Source organism: Chelmon rostratus, chromosome 6 (assembly GCF_017976325.1).
Source record: "Chelmon rostratus isolate fCheRos1 chromosome 6, fCheRos1.pri, whole genome shotgun sequence".
NCBI classification, from domain to species: Eukaryota; Metazoa; Chordata; class Actinopteri; order Chaetodontiformes; family Chaetodontidae; genus Chelmon; species Chelmon rostratus.
The window spans coordinates 28559510-28584524 of record NC_055663.1 but is presented as its reverse complement, the minus strand read 5'-3'; the positions used below and the strand labels follow the sequence as shown (position 1 = coordinate 28584524).

Sequence of the window (25015 nt, the reverse complement as noted above, 5' to 3'; positions counted from 1 at the left end):
GTCTGAGAGAAGCAGATATATTAAGCTCAATCAGTTTTAATAAGTCCTTTTGGTTAGGTTTTTGTCCATCCAACAGATTTCATAACGACTCAGATCTCATGTTTCATTCTTTCTGCTGCCTGATGAAAGATTTGTGATCATTATCTGCTTCATTAAGACCTTAATGTAAAGACTGACTGTGTGGAAATATATTCTATAAAAAACCTGAATGTTATGTTGTTCAGGGCCATTGTTTAGACCCTGAGACTGTGTGACAGATTACTGTGTTTGAATGTTAGTGTGGGTGGAGGGTGAAGGGGGCCTGAGGGTCTCCTCAGGTGCTAAAATCTCGGGGTACCTGCTCTTCTTCCATCAGTGGGCTCTTATCCTCCGTCGTTTCGTCTTGTTATGACACGCCAGGCGCGCGCCTCCTCGGGCACCAGCAAAGCGTAAAGGGAGCTGCGCGCGCACGGGGCTCAGCAGTGATTCGGTGACCGGCGGCGGGAGAGCAGCTCGAGCTCAGAGCGGCCGCTGAGGAGAAGAGAAAACACCCCGCGAGGTTAACATGAGCAGCGGGGACTGTGCGCACCGGACCGCGCTGGAACTTTCTTTTCTCCGGGAGCGCAGGAGGTGATGCGCCCTGCGGGACTCGTGTCGGGTCTGGTACCGGAGAGGATGGCGGAACTGATGCACCACAACACCACGTTCTTCGGGAACCGGTCCAGCGTGGAACACGACCGCTTCAGCAGCCTGGATGACATCGACGTGCCGGCGGACGGCTCCCCGACCCTGCGCATCCTCATCTCCATCGTGTACTCCGTGGTGTGCGCCGCCGGGCTGGTCGGGAACCTGCTGGTGTTCTTCCTGATGAAAGTGCGCCGGGGCAGGAGGAAGCGCTCCAGCATCAACCTGTTCATCATCAACCTGGCCGTGACGGACTTCCAGTTCGTGCTCACCCTGCCGTTCTGGGCGGTGGACACGGCTCTGGACTTCAGCTGGCCGTTTGGAAACGCCATGTGCAAGATCATCCTCTCCGTGACGGTGATGAACATGTACGCCAGCGTGTTTTTCCTCACCGCCATGAGCGTCACTCGGTACTGGTCTGTGGCCTCTGCCCTGAAGGACCGGACCCGACGACGGGTGTGCCCGGTGCGCTGGGTGATCACCGGGCTCTGGGTGTCCGCTACGGTGGCCTCTTTGCCGACCGCGATTTTCTCCACGGTGAAGAGCGTGGCCGGGGAGAGGCTGTGCCTGCTGGGGTTCCCGGACGGCCAGTCGTGGCTGGCGCTGTACCACCTCCAGAAGATCCTGGTGGCCTTTGTGTTCCCCATGCTGATTGTCACCGTGTGCTACCTGATGCTGCTGCGCTTCGTCCGCCTGCGCAGCATGAACAACAACCAGGTGAAGCGGAGGTCCAGGGTGACCCGCTCCGTCACCATCGTCGTCCTCTCCTTCTTCATCTGCTGGATGCCAAACCACGCCATCACCCTTTGGGGCGTCCTGGTGAAATTCAACGTGGTCAACTGGGATAAGACGTACTACATGGTGCACACGTACGTCCACCCGGTGACCGTGTGCCTGGCGCACACCAACAGCTGCCTGAACCCGGTGCTGTACTGCCTCATGCGCAGGGAGTTCAGGAAGAAGATGAAGGACCTGTTCTGGAGGATTTCCTCGCCCACCGGGACGAACACGTGCCCCCTGCGGCCGTTCTCCGGGACGGTGAGAGCGGAGCCGGATGATTCGCAGGTCGTCATCCCGCTGCACAACGTGGAGACGGAGAACTACCGACTGTCTGTGTTAACGGACCAGTGCGACACGGACGCGCTGCAGAGGTAAAGCAGACTTTAAAGAACAGAAGTCTCTTAAACCCGCGGACATCAGCTGATGGATGTTTTCGATTATTAGCCAGACTTTCCGGTGAATGCTGGTGATCTGTCTCAGATGTCTCACAGTGAAGCTGCTCTTTATTCAACAAGTGCTGTTCGACGGAACACTTTCACATCTGAGCGCCGTGCAGACTGAGCCAGTCCGTTTATTTAAGTTTTCTGTTTTATCACAGTTTACCAGCTTCACCTGGTTGGGATCTGACGTCACATGATGATGCCAGGTGATGCTGCTGTGGTTTCTTTGGTTGTGAGAAGATGACTCTGTGTTTTTCTTCAGTGTAAACGGAGTTCAGGCTCCGCGTCTCATCCGATGCTGCTGCTGCGTTCCGGTCTGATCACAGCGCTGCGGGGAGGATTCAGCTGCCGCTGCCGTTGCCGCTGCTGCCGCTTCTGCCGCTGCTTCCAACATCATTCTGTGGAGTATTAGTGACGTTTGTTGTGACTGATGTGTAAAATATACGAGCTTAAGTGAATGTAAAAAAAAATTGCCAATGCAACCTTAAAAACAACGTTTAGAGAATCAAATAATGAATCTGAGATGAGTTCAAGTGTTGGTGCTGTTTGAGGGTTCTGGTGCGTTTAAGGGGCAGAAAGGCTGTGATGCTTTCAGTGCTTTCTGGACTTTTCAGGCTGTGATTGTAGGAACAGATTTACTGGCAGAAATTGAACTCGAGTGTCTACATGCCAGCGTCCTGACTGGATCTGACTCCCTGAGCTGTGAAGAGGATCCCAACAGGAAGCAGTTTAATGTGAGAAAGGGAAGATAAATGTTTATTTCTAAATGTTTCTGTTGGCAGCAGAGACTGAAAAGAGCCTCATTCTGAAATGTAGCTCTGTTCCTCTGTTCCATGAAGACATTTTAAAGGTTACGTTTTGTTTTAGAGGCTGACTTTAAAGTCATTCTATTCCCCAAACTTCTCCTTTTCTTATACTCACAGTTCACATCAGCACAGCTGAGCTCCTTTCTCATCGGCTCTGTGCAAATCTGTCCGATCCAACCAGTTTGCAGCATTTGAATCAGCAGGCATGGTTTAAAATTAGAGGGCTGCTAATTAAAAAACAGGAATTCAAAATATCAAGCACATTGTTCACATAGTAAGTAACAACTGACGATTATTCCCAATTTATCTCTCAGGTCGTTTATTTTCTTGATTCGTTGTTTGGTTTGTAAGATATAATAAAAATTGTGAAAATGTTGGTTATGATGTCTTAAAAGCTAAGTTGATTCGTTCAAAATGTTTTTTCTTTCAGCCCAAAACCCCCAAAACTTTGTTTTTCTGTCAGACGAGACAAAGAAAAGCAGAAAATCTTTACATTTAGGAAGTTGGGATCAGTGAATGTTTGGTATCTTTGCTGAAAATGAGTTTATTTAATGATAAATTGATCATCAGATAAACAGTTGACGAATCATTTCGGCTCGTAAACAAATGAAGAGTTGCATGTTCTGTTAGAAGTGTGTTGTGTTGCACTGTGAAAAGTGACGATTGTCTTTAATTGCTGCAGATGTCATTTTTATCTGATTAGTACAAACACGCTGCCGTGTTGTTTTCAGTTTGTGCTCATGTTTAAAGGTTGTGCAAAGTTATTTGGACTTCAGATGTTTAAGATTTCATTTCCTTCACTGAAAAAAAAAGCTGAATTTGTACAAATTAGCACAAATGTGACCAGGAAATGTTCAACATGCTGCATTCAGGTCATCTTCTGCAGATCTGTTGATGGAAACGAGGATAAAATGACTCAGATCAAGAGTAAATGAACTTCTTGTTTAGATGAACTCTGCTTGCTTCTTTCCTGTCTGTCCAGCCGAAGCAGAAATCCCTCAATCTGAGGTTTGGAGGAGCTGCTGCTGTCAGCCAATCAGGGTTCAGAGTGATAAACAGGCCTGGTCTCTGAGTTCAGGCCAAAAACACACTTTCAATGAGACCAGATGACTTTGCATAACATTTTTCATGTCATGAGCTTTAATCTAAACGAAACAAAAGAATAAATAGTTCAATGTTCTCACAGAGTTTTGTGGTTTTCTAGATGAAACTGTTCTCAGTGAAAATTGTGTTTTTTTATACTACAGATTTGTTCATTTATTAAAACAGTGCAGAAACAGGGTGTAAAAACTAACTGGGAGTGTTGGTTTTATTTAAATAAGGCTCATGATTTTGCTTTCTTAACTGAAACAAATAAGCAGAAGTTTCTTTGAAAACAGGCTTAATGGTACAGACGCATGTTGGCTGCAGGGAGTCATTTTCTCCAGATCTGTTTATGGAAATGAAGATAAAACGAGTCATGTGACCGTTTGACTCGAGGCTCAAACTTACGAGTAGATTTCTGAACTGCTGCTGGTATAATTCAGCCTTAATCAGGTCAGAGAGCTGGGAAAACTGTCTGGACTGCGGCTAAAGAAGGAAGGAACATGTACACTTTCTAATGCAGCCGGACAGGGCTTCACATAAAAACACAAACCAGGACTAGATGAATAAAACGAGGCCAGAACACGGAGCAGCACATTATGTAAAGACCTTCCAGCCTATAAACACCGAGGTGGACTTTGCTCCCCCCTTAGGAGCCCGCAGAGGCCACTCCATGAATCTTTCATCACATAAAGCTGCAAACAGCCCAGAAACAAGGAAACTACTGGTCTGTAAAAATACAGCTGGCCATTATCACAGAAGTCCCAGCAGAGCGCACACACACACACACACACACACACACACACACACACACACACACACACACACACACAGTGTCGTGGGTTTAACGAGGTCAGCGGTGCTTCCCTGGCGCCCTGGTTTCACTGGAAACGTGTTCAGATTTAACTCTTACAGTGTGACTGTGAAGAGGCAGACAGGTCGTCCACTTACTTCTGTCATTTCCGACCAGTGCTCACTTTAAAACGACTTCTTAAAAACATTTTAAGCCCAGATTTTAAACAAAGTTAAACAAAGCGAGCTGCTGTTGAGACAACATCAATCACTGAATATGAAGAAAGAGAAAACCCACCTGTCACATCCATGTTTCAGGATCTGGTTATTATAAACAGATGTTTCATATAAATATGTCAATATTTATCATCACAATAACAGTGTTTCCTACATTCGTAGCAGTAAATCTCATAAAATCATTAGAAAAATACAGACGTTGGTTTGGTGCTTACCTATGTCCTAAACATATAAGGAGTAAACATTTATAATCATCACATGAAAAGTTAGATATGTTTTTAGCCCGCATTAGCCCGTCCATGCAGCCCCTCAGTGGCTTTAAGTATTTGTCTCCAGAATATATTAGTGCGTGTGAATGGGTAGATACAATGTAAGAACTTAAATCACTTTGTAGAAAGGCACTTTATAAAGTTCGGTCCTTTTCCTTGCATTAATTTACCGGCAGATCTGCCTCATCCAATATGGCGGACACGCTGACGTATCGTAGCAACGGGCAAACCCGCTTGATGAGGCGTCTGTTTATACGTCTATGGTTCTCATGATATGGGCTTCTGCAGCCACGCCCCTACCTGTCGGACAAATGACAGTGTTAATTATCAAATGTTAACATGCTAACTGTCCGCAATCAGTCAGTGGACGTGGGATTTTATTTCCATAAACACGTTTTCCAGGAGCTGGGACTGTCACAGGTGTTCAGCACATGGAATCAGCTGATGATGACGAGCAGGATGAAGGATACTATTCCTGTCAAAAAGTCCTGGAATCACTGCTTCAATCATGAATGTGTATTTTCCCCCAAAACATCCACAAAGTGAAGATAAAGTCATGAGTGCCGTCCAGACTGTATCAGGCCGACTCAACTGTGAAGACAAATGAACCGAATGATGCTGCTAATCATCAACATACTGCCAAGGCCCTCAGGTGACTGATCCTATGAACACACCTCACAGCTGCTCATCAGAACCCGGTTCAGAGCCTCCTCAGCGTCCTCGAGCGAGGCTCGGTCAGACTGGACGACGTGACTGGAGAGCGGATTCTTATCTTGTTACATCAGAACACTTTTTAATTATCTCATTTACTCAACAACATTACTGTCAGTTAGACTGATTTTATTCTGTCTATTCACACATAACATTTTAACCACCTTCTTATGATGGAATATATTAATCAACTTCAGCATCTAATCTCATCTCAATTACAAATTACTCTTTGATTTCTCATTACTTTGCTCATTATTATTTATTCTTCATTTCATTGACTTAATAAAATGTTGTTTTTCAGACTGACATCTTTGATGATCACTGAGCTCCTGATGAAGCTGCTTTGCTGTCAGCTGCTGGTTAGCTTTTATTCTCAGAGTGTGACTCTGGACGGCGACATCGCTCCGTTACTTCGGTTCAATCTAAAATACTTCAACTGTTAGATTTCTGTGAACTGAAAGAACTTCATGAAAGACATTCATGGTCAGGAGAAGATGAAGCGCCACCATCAGGTCAGCTCAGTCCCCCTTCTTTGTCAGTGTTTGCAGTGGCAGTATTTGTGTCCTGAAGACTAAACTCATGATTGCTGTTACCTGTATTATCCCGCTCAGGGTTTATTTCATGTGCACACAGTCTCCCCCTGGTGGTGCCATTACTGCACCACAGGTCATGACCTCAAAGTGGAAATGAGAAGCACAGCGTGCTTCAGGTCAAACCTCAGGCGGCTTGTCTCATCATTTCAACTGTCTAACAAGGTTTCGCAAAGCAAGAGGAAGGACTCTGTGTGGTGTCGGGTAGTTATAGTCACTGCTGAGCCAGCGGGCAGGCGGCTGAGAGCTCGTTTCATCTGAAGATAATGATGTGATATGAAACAATGTGGGCACAACAACAGCCCTGTTAATGGTCTCCGTCATCTTCAATCAGGACCTCCTGAATCATTCTTACAGTCATAACGTGGTGTCGGGACGTCTGGCTGGTTCCCGGTGTCTCTGTGGTGCAGCTCCTCAGTCTGAGGTGACGTCTGAAGCTCACTGCTCTCGTTTAGCATCAGAACAAAGCTGAACACAGTTTAATGTGGCTGCGAGCGTCAGGTCTGATCACAAGCTCAATCAGAGCTTCATTGAAATCATTGTTCCAGTGTGTTAACTCACAGCTAACACAGCGGTTAACACAGCAAGCTAACACAGAGAGGTAATACAGCTAGTTAACACAGCTAGTTAACACAGCAAGGTAATACAACTAGTTAACACAGCAAGCTAACACAGCGGTTAACACAGCATGCTAACACAGCAAGGTAATACAACTAGTTAACACAACAAGCTAACACAGCGGTTAACACAGCAAGCTAACACAGCAAGGTAACACAGAAAGCTAACAAAACTAGTTAACACAGCAAGCAAACACAGCAAGCTAACACAGCAAGCTAACACAGCGAGGTAATACAGCTAGTTAACAAAGGATGTTAACAGAGCTAGTTAGTACAGCTAGTTAACACAGCAAGCTAACACAGCGAGGTAGTACAGCTAGTTAACACAGCAAGCTAACACAGCTAGTAAACAGAGCTAGTCAACACAGGTAGTTAACAGAGCTAGTTAATGCAGCTAGTCAACATAGCTAGTTAACAGGGGAAGTTAACACAGGCTGTGGCTTCTAGTTGGTGAAGTACTGGATCTGCTAGCCTCTGGTGCTAACACAACATTATCAGATCCAGACTGAGCCCAGCATCACTCAGATATGATGATGAGAATATTTGTTGTATTGAACACAGAAAGTTCTGGATTATTCCCTCAAAATATGTGCTGCTCCAACAATATTAATGTGACTCAGTAAGTAAATCTACATGGTTCTGTGAAAGGGTCCCTCCTGTGTCTTCATCATGAGACAAGTTCATTCAGACTGACTGTGAAGACAAATGCAGCGTACAGTCTGGCTGAGTGGATGAACTCAGTGTAATGAGGTAATGAAGCAGCACAGGTCGATGAAGAGGCAGCTGCCCCAGACGGTTTCATCATCCATCATCAGCGTCCTCATAAACACGTTCAAACCCGCTCCAGAGGACCGGGACAGAAAGACCGTAATCCACGTTGTCCTGGGGGGTTTACAGAAAACCATAAGATGTGTCACTGTGAATTAGTGCAGGAAGGCTCCAGTGTTTGTATCGTCACCACAGCATGAAGCTCTGCTAACAGGAAATGACAGGATGGTTCACAGCGCATAATCTTCCCCTTCATAAAATGTTCCAAACTGTGTTTACAGAGTAAATATTTCATCATGCAGAAAGAAAAGATGTTTGCAAAGTGTTTCTGAAACTGTCGGGAAATTGCATCTTAGAAATGCTGATAGGCCTGAAGGTGGTAAAATAATGATCTCCTGTGAAGTGGCTGATGTGAAACGTGCTACAGTGCATGATGATATCGAGGTTAAACGCTTGAAGAGGCCGTTTAATTGACTCTTTGGTCTGAAGCTGTGATGCTTTCTGTTCTCACGTGCTACACAAAGAATAAGGTAACAGGACAAATCCTCTGCGTTCTCGATTTCACACCAGATTAAACAAAAACAGGCTTCAGGCTGAAAAACCACTGATTCAGTCCGTTCAAATGAGACGTTTTCAGCTGCAGCTAATCAAGAGAAGTTAAGCTAAGTGAGTTATTTTAACACAAAAACCTGTGAAGGTTCTTTCGGGGCTCTTAGATATGAACTTAGGCAACAGATAAAAAGTATAGGAACAACATGGAAAGATACTGGACAAGCAACACAGAGGTTAGATTTCTGCTTTGTTTATTCAAACGTTTCTCTTCTAAAGAACAAAAGGCTTCGAGACGGAGGACCAATCAAAGAAGGAGCAGATCAACACGCGTGCTCTTCTGGTTTTGATATTCTTAGTTGCAGGTAGCTCAGACGTTGTTTGGCTTTGTTAAAATCAGCTACTGTGGAGCCGGTTTGTTCTGTCTGACTTACAGAGGCTCGACAGGAAGTGATGTCATGACTTTTTAAGGTACAAACATGACTAAACGCATAGAACATACAGTAATTCTCTCAGTTCATGTCATAAAACCAAACATCTTGCTGTTGTTTGACGTCAGCGCTTTGCAGACGAGCGAGTCACCGCTTTAGCGAACTGCTCGCAATGGACCCGCCCATCAGCTCCGACACCCGCCTCCTTCAGCAGCTCGTCCACTGAAAACAGAGCGACACAGCTGTCAATCAATGCCTGCTCAGTGAAGCTGTGAACATTTCACATGCATCACGTTGTTTTCTGGTATGAATGTCAAAAACCTGAAACATCTGATGCCTCGAACACACATTCATCAAAACATGGCTTCTTCTTCTTCATCATCCTGTTTTGGCGTCGTGTCCACACAAACAGTTTTAGGACTGTTTGGAAACTCTTTCCAGGGTGAAGACAGAGTGTCGTTATCTTGTTTGTTCACGAGGGGGGATTTTGTGCCCAGATAGTGCTGGAGCTAACCGTGCTAGCAGGACACGTTTACCACAAATGTTCAGTTACTGTTACTTGTTGCACCTGTCAAAGTCACACCTTTATCACTGTGTGTTTGATGACCTCATGTATTTCCAGCATTGCTCCAGCTCACCTTCACCTGAGGTCAAACACACACACGTTCACGTCTACAAACATCTTGAAAGAAGCTGAAATATTTTCTCACTGCGTTGAGTTTTTCCCATCTGACTGGAGTCAAACTTGATCTCATTAAATGTCACTGTTCTTTATTCGTCTTTATTTAAATTAAATTAAAATTAAATTTCTTTTCTCTCCTTTTTCAACTCATCTGCATTAACAACACCTATACTCAAGATGGCGCCACACTAGTGGCAGCTAGTTACAGCAGCTCCAACCGCTTTCCTTTGTTGTAGTGTTTTCTTGTGTGTTTCTGGTCTTTTTTTGTCACTAGATTCGGTGGATCGTGCGTTCCTACAGATGTACAACTGGTGAGACTAGTGATTTGCTTTTTACTGTTGTCTGGACAAGAGAATATGGTATAAACCATATAAACCATCCAATATGGTATAAACCATCCATACCGTCTATTATGAGGAATGTGAGAGGGGGGCTGCTGGTCTTATTAACTGAATCAATAAACATGAATGAATTTAATGGAAATGAACCATCTCTATTATCATCCAAAGTTTCCTTTTACTAACAGAGCTAACGGCGCTAACGCTAACAGCACTAACAGAGCTAATGGAGCTAATGCTAACAGAGCTAACACTAGCGGAGCTAACAGCCAATGGCGCTAACGCTAACAGAGCTAATGGTGCTAACAGAGCTATAATGGCTCTATAGCTCAAAGAGCTATAGAGCTATATCGTGCCACTAATAAAGATAAATCCACATAACAGACAATGGACCCATATATATATACGTGTGTGTATTACTGTGCAATAGCTTTCATGATGTAGTCACTTTATCTCACCATGTGCAATTTGTGTAAAATCTGCAGTATATTTTTATGCCAATTTTTCCATAGTTCTTGTGGCAATATATTTATTTTTTATATATTTTTTCAACATATTTTTCTTTTACATAGTCCCTTGTATAATATGTACATATATATGGTCAGCTTTTATTTGGGGTTTTGTTTTTTGAAATCCTCTATTTCTGTTGCTATTTTCTTTCCCAACTGTTATTACCTGCTGCTGTAGTACCATAAAAATCCCCTACTGTGGATTAATAAAGTCTATCTTATCTTATCTTATCTCATCTTTTCTTATTTTAACAATCCCCGCCAGATTGGGATTCTCTTAAAGTTTGTTTGTCCAACAGGCTTCAAATGAAGCAGAAGAACAGCATCACAACGTTAATCTTATTTTGAAAGGGAAACACTGAGCTTCCGCTGCTCTCACCCTCTCGATCACTCAGCTTCTCTCCCAGCCCGGTCAGTTTGGCTCTCAGCTCCGACACCAGGATGAAGCCTTTCTGCTCCTTGTCGGCCATCCTCATGGCCTCCAGGATCTCCTCCTCCGGCGCCTCCTGCTGGAGCTGCCGGTGCATGATGCTCAGGAGGGTGGAGAAGTCCAGCTCTCCATCCCAATCTGCAGGAAGAGACCTATTTTACTAGACAGGACCAATCATCTGTATTGTCCCAGATGAACAGATAAGAGGAAACTTTATTGATCTGTGCAGGAGAAATGAGCACATGAAATAAGTCGTTCAAACAGTAAAGCTGTAAAACCGAATGTAAAGAACGGTGCTGTTTGATAAGCTGCTGACAGTTTAAACACGTTGAATAAACTATGGGTGGAAAATGTGGGATTTAATAAGAGTTGGTACATACAGATGTGCTTAAATACGTCTCACTCAGAGATAACAAAAGAGAAAGTCAAATATCTGTAGCCTCTGTGTATACAGACAGAAATATTAAAACCGTAATGAACATAAAATCATATATATCGCTGCTGTCAACGGAAAACTTTATGAACTTTTTTTTCATTTCTCTCACTCCTCATCAAATTCAGACTCCACTTCAAGCCCTGAATACTCATTACAGCAGCAAATGTGGATTAATCCGCCGTTAAAAATAGTCCCCAACAAATTTCCTCAGGTTGTTTTTTAAAAACAACAAAGACAAAACTGTGTAAAACTAAGTACTATGATTTTTACTTGCACAAAATATTCTGTTTTTTGTCCTCAATCCGACAGAGATAATATTCCTACTCAGCTGTTTACATGAATCATGAAAGTGAATATTCCTCTAATCCTCCTGCAGCCGTTCAGAATGTGATTAAACTAACAGGAATGAGTTGACAGGTAAGAGGCCAGGTGTCACAACCTGCAGACGCATATGCTGAACGCTCCTAAAGCCTGAATATATATGTTGTATTTTATAGATAAATATAATATATATATAAGTGGTGGAGGTGGTTAGGCGTGCAAAGGCTTCTTCGGCCCCAGGGCCTAATGGAGTCCCCTACCGTGTCTATAAGAGTGCACCTGGCATCTTAAGGACACTATGGAGATACCTGAGAATAGTTTGGGAGAAACAAAGTATTCCAAGAGCATGGCGCAGGGCAGGAGGTGTCTTCATCCCTAAGGAGAAGGAGTCATCGGACCTTAGCCAGTTTCGGATGATTTCTCTCCTAAATGTTGAGGGAAAGATTTTCTTTAGTATCGTAGCACAGAGGCTGGCTAAATACTTAGAAAGGAATGGTATGATAGATACGACAGTGCAAAAAGCAGGGATACCAGGATTTGCGGGATGCTTAGAGCATACTAGCATGATTTGGCATCAGATTCAGACAGCTAAGAGGGAGAAAAGAGACTTGAATGTTGTATTTTTAGATCTGGCTAATGCGTTTGGGTCAGTGCCACATAACCTTATTTGGAGTTCCTTTGACTACTTTAAAGTGCCGGAGATAGTTGTTAACTTGGTGAAAGCATATTTCCAAGACATCAGACTGTGTGCAAGTATCGCAGAGCTCACAACAGGCTGGCAAAGATTGGAGGTTGGTATTATGGCAGGATGTACAGTGTCCCCGCTAGCTTTCACAATGGCTATGGAGGTAATTATTAGGGCTTCCAAGTGGGTCGTAGGTGGAGAGAGACGGCAGAATGGAATGCGTCTTCCACCAATTAGGGCTTATATGGATGATATGACACTGCTAACTTCAACAGTGCCATGTACAAGGAGGTTGTTAGATAAAGTCAATCAGAATCTCAAGTGGGCTAGTATGAAGATTAAGCCTAGTAAGTCAAGGAGTATTTCAATATACAGAGGGAAAGTAAGTGATAGAAAGTTTGCTATAGATGGTGAGGAAATCCCAACAATTAGGGAGAAAGCAGTTAAGAGTCTAGGACGGTGGTACAATGTGGACCTGAATGATGTTGAACAGGTTGTGCAATTTAGAAAGGATGTTGCAGAAGGGCTGGAGAGAATAGATAAATCAGGGCTCCCAGGAAAACTGAGGTTGTGGTGCTTGCAGTTTGGCTTGTATCCTAGGTTAATGTGGCCAATGTCAGTATATGAAGTCCCATTATCTGTAGCAGAGAGAATGGAAAGGCTAGTTAGCTCTTATATTAGAAAATGGTTGGGTGCTCCCAGGTGCTTAAGCAATGTAGCTTTGTATGGGAAAGGAATGCTTCAGCTGCCAGTATCCAGTCTAACAGAGGAGTTTAAATGCACTAAGGTTAGGACAGAACTTTTATTATCTGGGAGTAAGGACATGTTAGTTAGCAATGTGGTTCCGAATCCTTCTGGGGGGAGGAAATGGAACCCAAGGGCAGCAGTGCAGGAGGCAGAGGCAGCTCTTAGGCATGCAGAAATAGTAGGAAATGTTCAATTTGGCCGGGGAGGCTTGGGGCTTGGCCCAGGCAAACCAGTGTGGAATAAAGCAGGTCTAAAGGAGAAAAGAAAGCTTGTAGTGGAACAGGTGCGTAGGCAGGAGGAGTTGTTAAGAGGGGCAAAAGCAGTTGGTCAAGCCAAACAGGGACAATGGTTGAATTGGGAAGGTGTTGAGAAGAGGAAACTTAGTTGGAGGGACCTGTGGAATATGGAGGAAGGCCGTATTAAATTTCTGATAGGGGCGACATACGATGTGTTGCCAACCCCGCAGAACCTAAGTCTCTGGGTACAGGGCGATCAATCGTGCCCACTCTGCTCAGGTACAGCAAGTTTAAAGCACATTTTGTCAGGTTGTAGAATTAGCTTATCACAAGGCCGGTATACATGGCGGCATAATCAGGTGCTGAGAAGCTTAGCTGCAGGCATTGAGGAGAGAAGGAAGCAGGTGAATTCTGGAAGTTCTAGAAAGGAGAGGTTAGATGTGCAGTTTGTTCGAGAGGGGGAGAAAAATAGAGCTGCTAAGTCAGGGAGAAAGCAGGGAGGTGGCTGCCTGGTAGGGGCTGATGATTGGCAAATGCAGGTCGACTTGGGAGGACAGCTAGTTGTGCCCCAGGAAATAGTTTATAGTAATCTGAGGCCAGACATTGTCTTATGGTCCATGAGTAAAAAGACTGTGTATTTTATTGAGTTAACAGTCCCTTGGGAAAATTCAGTGGAGGCAGCTTATGAAAGGAAGAAGACTAAGTATGCAGATTTAAAGACAGAATCTGAGCAGAGGGGATGGAAGACCAGGGTCTGTCCGGTTGAAGTGGGATGTAGAGGTTTTGTTGCAGGGTCAGCTGTTTCACTGTTGAGGGAGCTGGGAGTGCATGGGCAAAATTTAAGAAAGACAGTGAGGGAGATGTCAGATGAGGCTGCTAGGTCTAGTCAGTGGATATGGATCAGGAGAAATAATAGTAGTTGGGGGGTGAAATAGGGACAGTGGGGGGGCAGGCAGAGGACATGCATGCCTAACCCGGCAAGAGAAGAGGTTAAAGTCTGAACAAGACACCTCTCCTCTGCTCTGCTTTCCCCGCCCTCTTCTCGCTCTGCCAATAGGAAGAGAACCAGGAAGTTTAGATAAGGTGGGGGTGTGGCCAGCTAGAGTCTCTCTTTGGGACCATGCGGCCTGTTCAGGTGAGTTTGCGTGGTAAGACACAGAGTTGGCTTGTTTTTTGATCTTTTTGGTTGTTTTCCTGTTTTGTCTGCTTCTTGAAGGAAATGTTAGGGTTTGTTTTCCTGCTCTGTTTGCTTTCTGAAGGAAATGGTAGGGTTTGCTGCTTCTTGAAGGAAATGTTAGAAGAGGCTGTCAAATCTAGTCTGTGGTTTAGGCCTCCACCTTCAGCACCTTCTAAATTTTCCACCCCCTACCCGAACAAGGGTCTGTATCCAATCCCTACTTTCATCTTTTGACTCTACCTCTTTATTTTCTATCCCCTACCCGAACCAGGGTTTGTATTCCCAACCCTGCTTTTTCTTGGTGCAGTTGGTGAGAGGCAGGGGTAGATGATGGTAGTGTGGCAATCGGCAGTTACATGTGGCATCTAGGCCTGTGGTAGCATTGTAGCAGCTAACAATAGCTAAAGCGGTGAGAGTATGATAGTATCTTAGCAGTTAGTATTGGTAGCTAGCAATTAACATTAACAGTATAGGTGAATCTAGCGTTATTGTCTTCTTCTGTTCCTCTTAGCAGGTAGCGGTTAGCACATAACATTAGCTAAATGGTAGCATCGGAACTGTATTGTCTTCTTCTGTTCTTCCTAGCGGTTAGCAGTAGCATTAGCAATAGTTAAATGGTAGCATCGGTGCTGGCCACTACCTGGAGCATCTCTGGGTCAGTTGAACGTGGCGGTGCTGTTTGGATTGTGTAGGAGCAGTGTGAACTGGCACTAGGGGGGGTGACTCTGGGACGCCGGAGTTCACTGCCTAACCTCCTGGAGGTGTAGTGGGACTAAGTAGGCGAAACACTGTTGAAGGGAGGTTTCCACCTGATGACCCCCAGAGACGTGTTAGGAATCACTGCTCTTTGGCAGGTATAGAGGCAGATTAGAGCTCCAAGGTTCTTCACTGAGAATGAATCCTCTTTTTGAGCACAAGTATCTTGTGTTTAAATTAACTCACAACTAGCTTGGCTAGTGACTGTTGTGAATAGAGCAGCTGACAACATGGGAAAGACCATGTGACTGCTTGGAAAGACAGCTGACAGGAGGGAAAAGACCCCACAGGTGCTGGTATGGGCTAGCAACCCATGGCAGCAGTGGCAAGCCTTAGCCTTGCTACAACCAGACTTAGCTACAACCAATATAAGGAAAATACCCCAAGAGTCAGCGAGAGCAGGGGTGGAAGATGACTCACAGGTGGATTGCATGGTAACGAACAGGATAACGGATATGACTATGCCTTGGATACATGACTCAGTGAGGGATGGGGGCACGGACCCATCTCTTAGGGCCAGAGGTAGCAGTACTCAGGTGACAGGGAAGGCAACTAAGGAGAGCAAAAGTTGTGCAGCAGAGGATAAGAAGCTTCAAGTTTGCCCATGTGGCTGGCAGAAAATAACATCAATCCGAGGCCTTAGAACTCATCAGGGAAGGAGGAAGTGTTTAGCGGTGGAAGGGCAGAGTGGCCGCATCGACCAGTATTTCTTGAGAAGTCAGTCGAATCAGTCGGATGAAGTCCAGCGACAGGTAGAAAACCACAGTTCGCAGGATATCAGTAACACTATCCCTGGAGAGGAGGAGGTACGGAGAGGGGATGCAGTTGGTGTTGAGGGCAACAGACCAGCCAAGGAGAGAAGCATGGAGCAGAAAGCTAGAGTTAAGTGGCCGAGGGCTAATGATAGCAAAGAGTGGGAGGCAGTTGATAGAGATTTATCAGTCATATTAAGCAGGCTTAGAGGAGATGTAGTGGAGAAATTGGATAAAATTGGAGATGTGATCTACTCCTATGGTCGAGAGAGATTTGGGGTGCTTGTCAAAAGGAAAGGCGAGAGGGTGCAGGTCGGCAAGTCTAGGCGGCAAAGAGAAATAGAGAAGTTAGTAAAGGAAAGGAGGCAGTTAAGAAAGCAGTGGAGGAAGGCGACAGAAGAAGAAAGGGAGGGAATAAAGGTGTTGCAGGATGAACTGAGAAGCAGGTTAGCAGTACTCAGAAGGGCAGAACACCTTAGGGAGAAGAGAAAGAAGAAGGAACGTGCAAGGTCAGCATTTTTTAGGAACCCCTTTAATTTTGTGAAAGGCTTGTTTAATCAAGAAAAAGGAGGGCAACTTAAGGCAACGAAATCAGAGATTGAACAGTATTTGAAGTCGACGTATTCAGATTCAAAGGAGAATAGGAACATAGGTCTTCCACCTGACATGCCACCATTAGGGGAAGTGGAGCAGGAGATGGATGTGAGCCCACCTAGGTGGAGAGAAGTGGTGGAGGTGGTTAGGCGTGCAAAGGCTTCTTCGGCCCCAGGGCCTAATGGAGTCCCCTACCGTGTCTATAAGAGTGCACCTGGCATCTTAAGGACACTATGGAGATACCTGAGAATAGTTTGGGAGAAACAAAGTATTCCAAGAGCATGGCGCAGGGCAGGAGGTGTCTTCATCCCTAAGGAGAAGGAGTCATCGGACCTTAGCCAGTTTCGGATGATTTCTCTCCTAAATGTTGAGGGAAAGATTTTCTTTAGTATCGTAGCACAGAGGCTGGCTAAATACTTAGAAAGGAATGGTATGATAGATACGACAGTGCAAAAAGCAGGGATACCAGGATTTGCGGGATGCTTAGAGCATACTAGCATGATTTGGCATCAGATTCAGACAGCTAAGAGGGAGAAAAGAGACTTGAATGTTGTATTTTTAGATCTGGCTAATGCGTTTGGGTCAGTGCCACATAACCTTATTTGGAGTTCCTTTGACTACTTTAAAGTGCCGGAGATAGTTGTTAACTTGGTGAAAGCATATTTCCAAGACATCAGACTGTGTGCAAGTATCGCAGAGCTCACAACAGGCTGGCAAAGATTGGAGGTTGGTATTATGGCAGGATGTACAGTGTCCCCGCTAGCTTTCACAATGGCTATGGAGGTAATTATTAGGGCTTCCAAGTGGGTCGTAGGTGGAGAGAGACGGCAGAATGGAATGCGTCTTCCACCAATTAGGGCTTATATGGATGATATGACACTGCTAACTTCAACAGTGCCATGTACAAGGAGGTTGTTAGATAAAGTCAATCAGAATCTCAAGTGGGCTAGTATGAAGATTAAGCCTAGTAAGTCAAGGAGTATTTCAATATACAGAGGGAAAGTAAGTGATAGAAAGTTTGCTATAGATGGTGAGGAAATCCCAACAATTAGGGAGAAAGCAGTTAAGAGTCTAGGACGGTGGTACAATGTGGACCTGAATGATGTTGAACAGGTTGTGCAATTTAGAAAGGATGTTGCAGAAGGGCTGGAGAGAATAGATAAATCAGGGCTCCCAGGAAAACTGAGGTTGTGGTGCTTGCAGTTTGGCTTGTATCCTAGGTTAATGTGGCCAATGTCAGTATATGAAGTCCCATTATCTGTAGCAGAGAGAATGGAAAGGCTAGTTAGCTCTTATATTAGAAAATGGTTGGGTGCTCCCAGGTGCTTAAGCAATGTAGCTTTGTATGGGAAAGGAATGCTTCAGCTGCCAGTATCCAGTCTAACAGAGGAGTTTAAATGCACTAAGGTTAGGACAGAACTTTTATTATCTGGGAGTAAGGACATGTTAGTTAGCAATGTGGTTCCGAATCCTTCTGGGGGGAGGAAATGGAACCCAAGGGCAGCAGTGCAGGAGGCAGAGGCAGCTCTTAGGCATGCAGAAATAGTAGGAAATGTTCAATTTGGCCGGGGAGGCTTGGGGCTTGGCCCAGGCAAACCAGTGTGGAATAAAGCAGGTCTAAAGGAGAAAAGAAAGCTTGTAGTGGAACAGGTGCGTAGGCAGGAGGAGTTGTTAAGAGGGGCAAAAGCAGTTGGTCAAGCCAAACAGGGACAATGGTTGAATTGGGAAGGTGTTGAGAAGAGGAAACTTAGTTGGAGGGACCTGTGGAATATGGAGGAAGGCCGTATTAAATTTCTGATAGGGGCGACATACGATGTGTTGCCAACCCCGCAGAACCTAAGTCTCTGGGTACAGGGCGATCAATCGTGCCCACTCTGCTCAGGTACAGCAAGTTTAAAGCACATTTTGTCAGGTTGTAGAATTAGCTTATCACAAGGCCGGTATACATGGCGGCATAATCAGGTGCTGAGAAGCTTAGCTGCAGGCATTGAGGAGAGAAGGAAGCAGGTGAATTCTGGAAGTTCTAGAAAGGAGAGGTTAGATGTGCAGTTTGTTCGAGAGGGGGAGAAAAATAGAGCTGCTAAGTCAGGGAGAAAGCAGGGAGGTGGCTGCCTGGTAGGGGCTGATGATTGGCAAATGCAGGTCGACTTGGGAGGACAGCTAGTTGTGCCCCAGGAAATAGTTTATAGTAATCTGAGGCCAGACATTGTCTTATGGTCCATGAGTAAAAAGACTGTGTATTTTATTGAGTTAACAGTCCCTTGGGAAAATTCAGTGGAGGCAGCTTATGAAAGGAAGAAGACTAAGTATGCAGATTTAAAGACAGAATCTGAGCAGAGGGGATGGAAGACCAGGGTCTGTCCGGTTGAAGTGGGATGTAGAGGTTTTGTTGCAGGGTCAGCTGTTTCACTGTTGAGGGAGCTGGGAGTGCATGGGCAAAATTTAAGAAAGACAGTGAGGGAGATGTCAGATGAGGCTGCTAGGTCTAGTCAGTGGATATGGATCAGGAGAAATAATAGTAGTTGGGGGGTGAAATAGGGACAGTGGGGGGGCAGGCAGAGGACATGCATGCCTAACCCGGCAAGAGAAGAGGTTAAAGTCTGAACAAGACACCTCTCCTCTGCTCTGCTTTCCCCGCCCCATCTTCTCGCTCTGCCAATAGGAAGAGAACCAGGAAGTTTAGATAAGGTGGGGGGTGTGGCCAGCTAGAGTCTCTCTTTGGGACCATGCGGCCTGTTCAGGTGAGTTTGCGTGGTAAGACACAGAGTTGGCTTGTTTTTTGATCTTTTTGGTTGTTTTCCTGTTTTGTCTGCTTCTTGAAGGAAATGTTAGGGTTTGTTTTCCTGCTCTGTTTGCTTTCTGAAGGAAATGGTAGGGTTTGCTGCTTCTTGAAGGAAATGTTAGAAGAGGCTGTTAAATCTAGTCTGTGGTTTAGGCCTCCACCTTCAGCACCTTCTAAATTTTCCACCCCCTACCCGAACAAGGGTCTGTATCCAATCCCTACTTTCATCTTTTGACTCTACCTCTTTATTTTCTATCCCCTACCCGAACCAGGGTTTGTATTCCCACCCTGCTTTTTTCTTGGTGCAGTTGGTGAGAGGCAGGGGTAGATGATGGTAGTGTGGCAATCGGCAGTTACATGTGGCATCTAGGCCTGTGGTAGCATTGTAGCAGCTAACAATAGCTAAAGCGGTGAGAGTATGATAGTATCTTAGCAGTTAGTATTGGTAGCTAGCAATTAACATTAACAGTATAGGTGAATCTAGCGTTATTGTCTTCTTCTGTTCCTCTTAGCAGGTAGCGGTTAGCACATAACATTAGCTAAATGGTAGCATCGGAACTGTATTGTCTTCTTCTGTTCTTCCTAGCGGTTAGCAGTAGCATTAGCAATAGTTAAATGGTAGCATCGGTACTGGCCACTACCTGGAGCATCTCTGGGTCAGTTGAACGTGGCGGTGCTGTTTGGATTGTGTAGGAGCAGTGTGAACTGGCACTAGGGGGGGTGACTCTGGGACGCCGGAGTTCACTGCCTAACCTCCTGGAGGTGTAGTGGGACTAAGTAGGCGAAACACTGTTGAAGGGAGGTTTCCACCTGATGACCCCCAGAGACGTGTTAGGAATCACTGCTCTTTGGCAGGTATAGAGGCAGATTAGAGCTCCAAGGTTCTTCACTGAGAATGAATCCTCTTTTTGAGCACAAGTATCTTGTGTTTAAATTAACTAAATGGAAATAAGACCTAATTCAGAAAACCCAACGGGAGCGTGCTGTTTCTATGAGCCATGTAAACAGTTATATCAGAATACTGGTGTGTGCATGTGAGCGTCACTCATCCTTTAACATGAACGTCCCTGTGTTGCTGTAACGATGATGAAGAACGACAGCGAGTGCGCAGACACTGAGACGATGATGGAACAGAGCTGAAATAGAAGTGAGGGGGACAACTTGAGTGCAGCAGCAGCGGCGGCGGCAGCAGCGGCATCATGCTTGGGTATGAATCATCCTGGAAAGGCTCAGTGGTTCACAGCGAGGATGGAGTGAGGTTCAACACTTTGTGAACACATGACGGGTTAAAGGATGTTACTACAAGTCTTTTTTGGAATCAGGATTGTACCTGGTTTATAAAAATCAAAGATTTTAATTGATCCGTTAAAATCACTGTTTGAAAATAAGATGATGGTGATGAGGATAATAATCTCAAGATGTCTGGTTAACGACTGTTGTAAAATGACTGCTCAGTTACGGTTAGGGGAGCTTCGTTGTCATGGTTACAGTAATAACACTTGGTCCAGTGAACAGCGGTCTCTGGTGGTCTGATGTTCTGTCTGTCCGTCCTCATGTCCTCCTCCCTCTGTGGACTCTGTCACTGTGTAACAACATCATCCGATGTCCTTTTATATTTGACTCAGACACTAGAGGGCGCTGTCACACAGACACGTGTCGTATCCTGAATACTTCTTCAGTGTGTTTCCTGCTAGAACGTCACTCATTCAAACATGTTCCACAGCTGTGGATGGAAACACACAGGACCGCAGACAGGTGGGCGGACAGGTGAGACAGGTACCTATGTTGTGGCTCAGCAGGTGTCGGTGGACCTCGGAGGGGGTGGGATTTGACCCAAGGCATCGCATCACTGTGATCAGCTCCTGGGCTTCAATCTTCCCTTTCCGCTGACGGTCGTACAGAGAGAAACACTCCTTAAACTCTGCAACACACACACACACACACACACACACACACACACCACAGGGAGAGGCACACACACACACACACACACACACACACACACACACACACACACACCACAGAGAGAGGCACACACACACACACCACAGGGAGAGGCGCGCACACACACACACACCACAGGGAGAGGCGCACACACACACACACACAGACACACACACAGGGAGAGGCACACACACACACGCACACACACACACACACACACACACACACAGGGAGAGGCACACACACACACACACACACAGGGAGAGGCACACACACACACACACACACACACACACAGGCACACACACACAGGGAGAGGCACACACACACACACACACACACACACACACACACACACACACACACACACAGGGAGGATTATTTGTTCGTCTTCGTTCTTGGTTACTTGCTGCTGTGACACTGAGCTTCAGGGAGAAACGCAGCATCAAAGGTCTGAACCAGTTTCTAGAGAATTCTTTATGAAGCCCAGTTAGAACCATAAGACTGAAGGAGACACCAGAGAGAAAGAAACAAGGGACTAAAGACACACACACACGCACGCACACACATACACACACACACACACGCACACACACAGCTTCCAGTAAATCTGATTCAGCGTTTCCAGCAGCAGTAGTTCAGATGAAAGGTGCTGCACACGACCTGACAAAAGACAAGATCAATCATCGATCGATTGACAGCTAATCAGTAGAAACAGATATCTGTAAGATCTGTAAGATCTGTAACAAGTTTTGTCCGAATGATATCGACCAATCACACGTGAGCATGTTTTGGATGCATGGAGGTAAACAGTCCGTGTGGAGAGCTCGCCTGTCCTTCCAAACAGAGGCTGGAATCTGAGCGCAATGTCTCCTCATTAGGCTGAAAAGTGTGTTCACATAGAGGATCTTTGTATGTGATCAGTCGGCCGGCAGATCTCAGATCTGCTCAGCTCACGGGAACAAGTGCTGCTTTGTCCTGAAGCAGCACACAGAAAACTGCTGCTGCGTTTGTCTGCCGAGGACAAATCAACTCAAAAAGCTCTGACAAAGAAGACCTCAATGCTAAAAGAAATGTCATGAATAAAAGTTTTTATTCCACCAACGAAGCAGAAATGTGTAACGTATGAGAGTCTTACCATTAATCTGATCCTGGGTCAGGAACTTGGCCTGCGATGAAAGGATGAAAACAGCATGAGTGAAGAGTGAACATCAGATGAAATCTGGACGACAGCATGAAGCTTCAGAGTCGTGATCTCACCATTGTGGCTGCTGGTCTGAACTCGGTTACTCAGCTCAGGAAACTGATCCGGGCCGGTGTAAGATGAGGAACTAATGGAGGATCCTCCCTGGGACTCCATGTGGAGGGGCGGCACTGAGGGGCAGGACAGGTACAGGACACATCCGTCCCTCTGCTGTCACAGCTCAATGTGCCATGTTGTGTTCACACCTGTATGAAGCCTTCAGTGTCTCACAGGAAGCTGTGTCATGTCTGATAAATGTCCTCAAGTGACGTCACTGGAGTTGCATTGTGGGTATTGTAGGCTTTGAGAGAGGACGGTTACAGGAGACGAGAGGACAGTTACAGTAGAGGACGGTTACAAGAGACGATAGGACAGTTACAGGAGAGGACAGTTACAGTAGAGGACGGTTGCAGGAGAGGAGAGGACAGTTACAGTAGAGGACAGTTACAGTAGAGGACAGTTACAGTAGAGGATGGTTACAGAAGACGAGAGGACGGTTACAGTAGAGGGTGGTTACGGTAGAGGACAGTTACAGGAGACGATAGGACGGTTGCAGTAGAGGACGGTTACAGGAGACGAGAGGACGGTTGCAGTAGAGGACGGTTACGGTAGAGGACGGTTACAGGAGACGATAGGACGGTTGCAGGAGACGAGAGAACAGTTACAGGAGACGAGAGGACGGTTGCAGTAGAGGACAGTTGCAGTAGAGGACGGTTACAGAAGTCGAGAGGACGGTTGCAGTAGAGGACGGTTACGGGAGAGGAAGGTTATAGCAGATGAGAGGACAGTTACAGTAGAGGACGGTTACAGTAGAGGACGGTTACAGGAGAGGACAGTTACAGTAGAGGACAGTTGCAGTAGAGGACGGTTACAGAAGTCGAGAGGACGGTTACCGGAGACGAGAGGACAGTTACAGGAGAGGACGGTTACAGGAGACGAGAGGACGGTTACAGTAGAGGACAGTTACAGGAGAGGACGGTTACAGGAGAGGACAGTTACAGTAGAGGATGGTTACAGGAGGGGACAGTTACAGGAGACGAGAGGACGGTTACAGGACAGGAAGGTTATCGGAGACGAGAGGACAGTTACAGGAGAGGACGGTTACAGTAGACGAGAGGACAGTTACAGGAGAGGACGGTTACAGTAGACGAGAGGACAGTTACAGGACAGGAAGGTTACCGGAGACGAGAGGACTGTTATGGCCTTGCCTGCTGAGAAACTGTGTGTCCTCCTTTGCGAACTAATCAAACGTCCTCCTCACTGCAGCATGAAGCTCTGTTCTCTGCTGCTGCGGGTGGAGACATGTGTCTCTGGGCTTCATCGAGGCGCAGACGCTGCACAGCTGGATCGGCTGTTCCAGCATGTGAGCGTCTCACACGCCTCCTCAATAAAAGCATCTTCATCAACCGTGAAGAGAGACAACCGGAACATCAGCAGGACACAGAAGGAGGGAACGTGACAGAGGATCAGTCGGTTTCATTCAGACCTGCACACGATTCATTAACGTTAAAGTAAACTGAACATGTGGCTTTAACACAGTATTAGAGCAGTCTACCTGTGGTGCAGGTAAAGGTCAGAGGATGAGCTCTTCAAATGCTGCTCAGAAATATTACCGTTTCTTTCAGTGGTGGTCTTATGTTGAAGTTTCATGTTTTAATAAAGCGTAAAAAGCATTTCGATCGGTGACATCTGCCCTGAGATCAGCAGTTTACCAAGAAGGGGCGTCGCTGTGGGCGTGGTGCTGCAGGTAACAGGTGAGATTCAAGGAATGATCTCTGACTTTGAAGCTTTATTAATCCCCTTTTCAGACGTAGACACATGTTCTCTGTTCTGTGTTCAGGCAGTCATCACAAAGGAACTCACAGGTGGAACATAATCACACTCACAAACAGCAGCACAGCACAGTAACAAACAGGTGGTGGAGACTCTTCCTCAGCTCCTGTTAGCTAACACGTTCACATATCTCACATTTGTGTTTGTTTGGAAGTGCGAGAGCAGATGTGCTGGTGCGTCCGAGGAAGAGGAGGAAGGAGAAGAGGGGGATACATGAATAAATACTAACAGTATGACAACAACAACAACAATAAAATCTAAAATGTGGTGAAAAAGAAACTATGTATGTACATGCACACGTTTGTCAGCCTTCGGTGTGATTTCCTCCTTCAGGACGAAGTCTTTCTGTCCCTCCAGCCTTCTTCTTCTCTCACGTCCTCCATGTTTGATAGTGACAGTCCAGGTGGACAGGAAGTCTCAGTCCCAGAGATGAACTGGGACTTCTTCTCGCCATTCTTCTTCGCTCGTTTTTATGGAGCACACAAATCAGTTTCCAACAATGTCATGGCTGAGAGCGTGGTGTCAGTGCAGCAGCGCAAGACAGCAGGACGCCGTCTGTGAGTCTGAAAGTCACTGACAGAAGAGTGCAGATCCATTTCTGGTCCCTTCACACCTCTGTGGCTGCAGAACAGGGGCCGCGTCTCCACCTGCAGCCTCTGTGGCTGCACAACAGGGGCTGCGTCTCCACCTGCAGCCTCTGTGGCTGCACAACAGGGGCTGCGTCTCCACCTGCGGCCTCTGTGGCTGCAGATCAGAGGCTGTGTCTCCACCTGCGTCTCCACCTGCAGCCTCTGTGGCTGCAGAACAGGGGCCG

The 25015-nt window shown here is 45.9% G+C and overlaps 2 protein-coding genes across 2 annotated transcripts; one reads left to right on the top strand and one right to left on the bottom strand.

Moving 5' to 3' along the window:
• Nucleotides 1-517: 517 nt before the first annotated feature.
• Nucleotides 518-3865, top strand: rxfp3.3b (relaxin family peptide receptor 3.3b). Its single transcript, XM_041939270.1, has one exon. It carries the CDS (start codon nt 613-615, stop codon nt 1816-1818), a length of 1206 nt encoding a protein of 401 aa, XP_041795204.1. The 5' UTR covers nt 518-612; the 3' UTR covers nt 1819-3865.
• Nucleotides 3866-8860: 4995 nt separating this feature from the next.
• Nucleotides 8861-23731, bottom strand: calml4b (calmodulin-like 4b). The gene is made up of 5 exons (XM_041939618.1): nt 23630-23731; nt 22264-22294; nt 20962-21102; nt 10645-10833; nt 8861-8958 (listed from the first exon to the last, which is right to left on the bottom strand). Exons 1-5 carry the CDS (start codon nt 23729-23731, stop codon nt 8861-8863), a joined length of 561 nt encoding a protein of 186 aa, XP_041795552.1.
• Nucleotides 23732-25015: the final 1284 nt, after the last annotated feature.

Bases quoted from the DNA above. Each gene is read 5' to 3' on its own strand.
- rxfp3.3b (XM_041939270.1), top strand. From the start codon at position 613: ATGCGCCCTGCGGGACTCGTGTCGGGTCTGGTACCGGAGAGGATGGCG.
- calml4b (XM_041939618.1), bottom strand. From the start codon at position 23,731: ATGCTGGAACAGCCGATCCAGCTGTGCAGCGTCTGCGCCTCGATGAAG. The intron at 21,103-22,263 runs GTAAGACTCTCA...TGTGTGTTGCAG, and splicing joins GACCCAGGATCAGATTAATG to AGTTTAAGGAGTGTTTCTCT. The intron at 10,834-20,961 runs GTACCTGTCTCA...CTCTTCCTGCAG, and splicing joins CCTGCTGAGCCACAACATAG to ATTGGGATGGAGAGCTGGAC.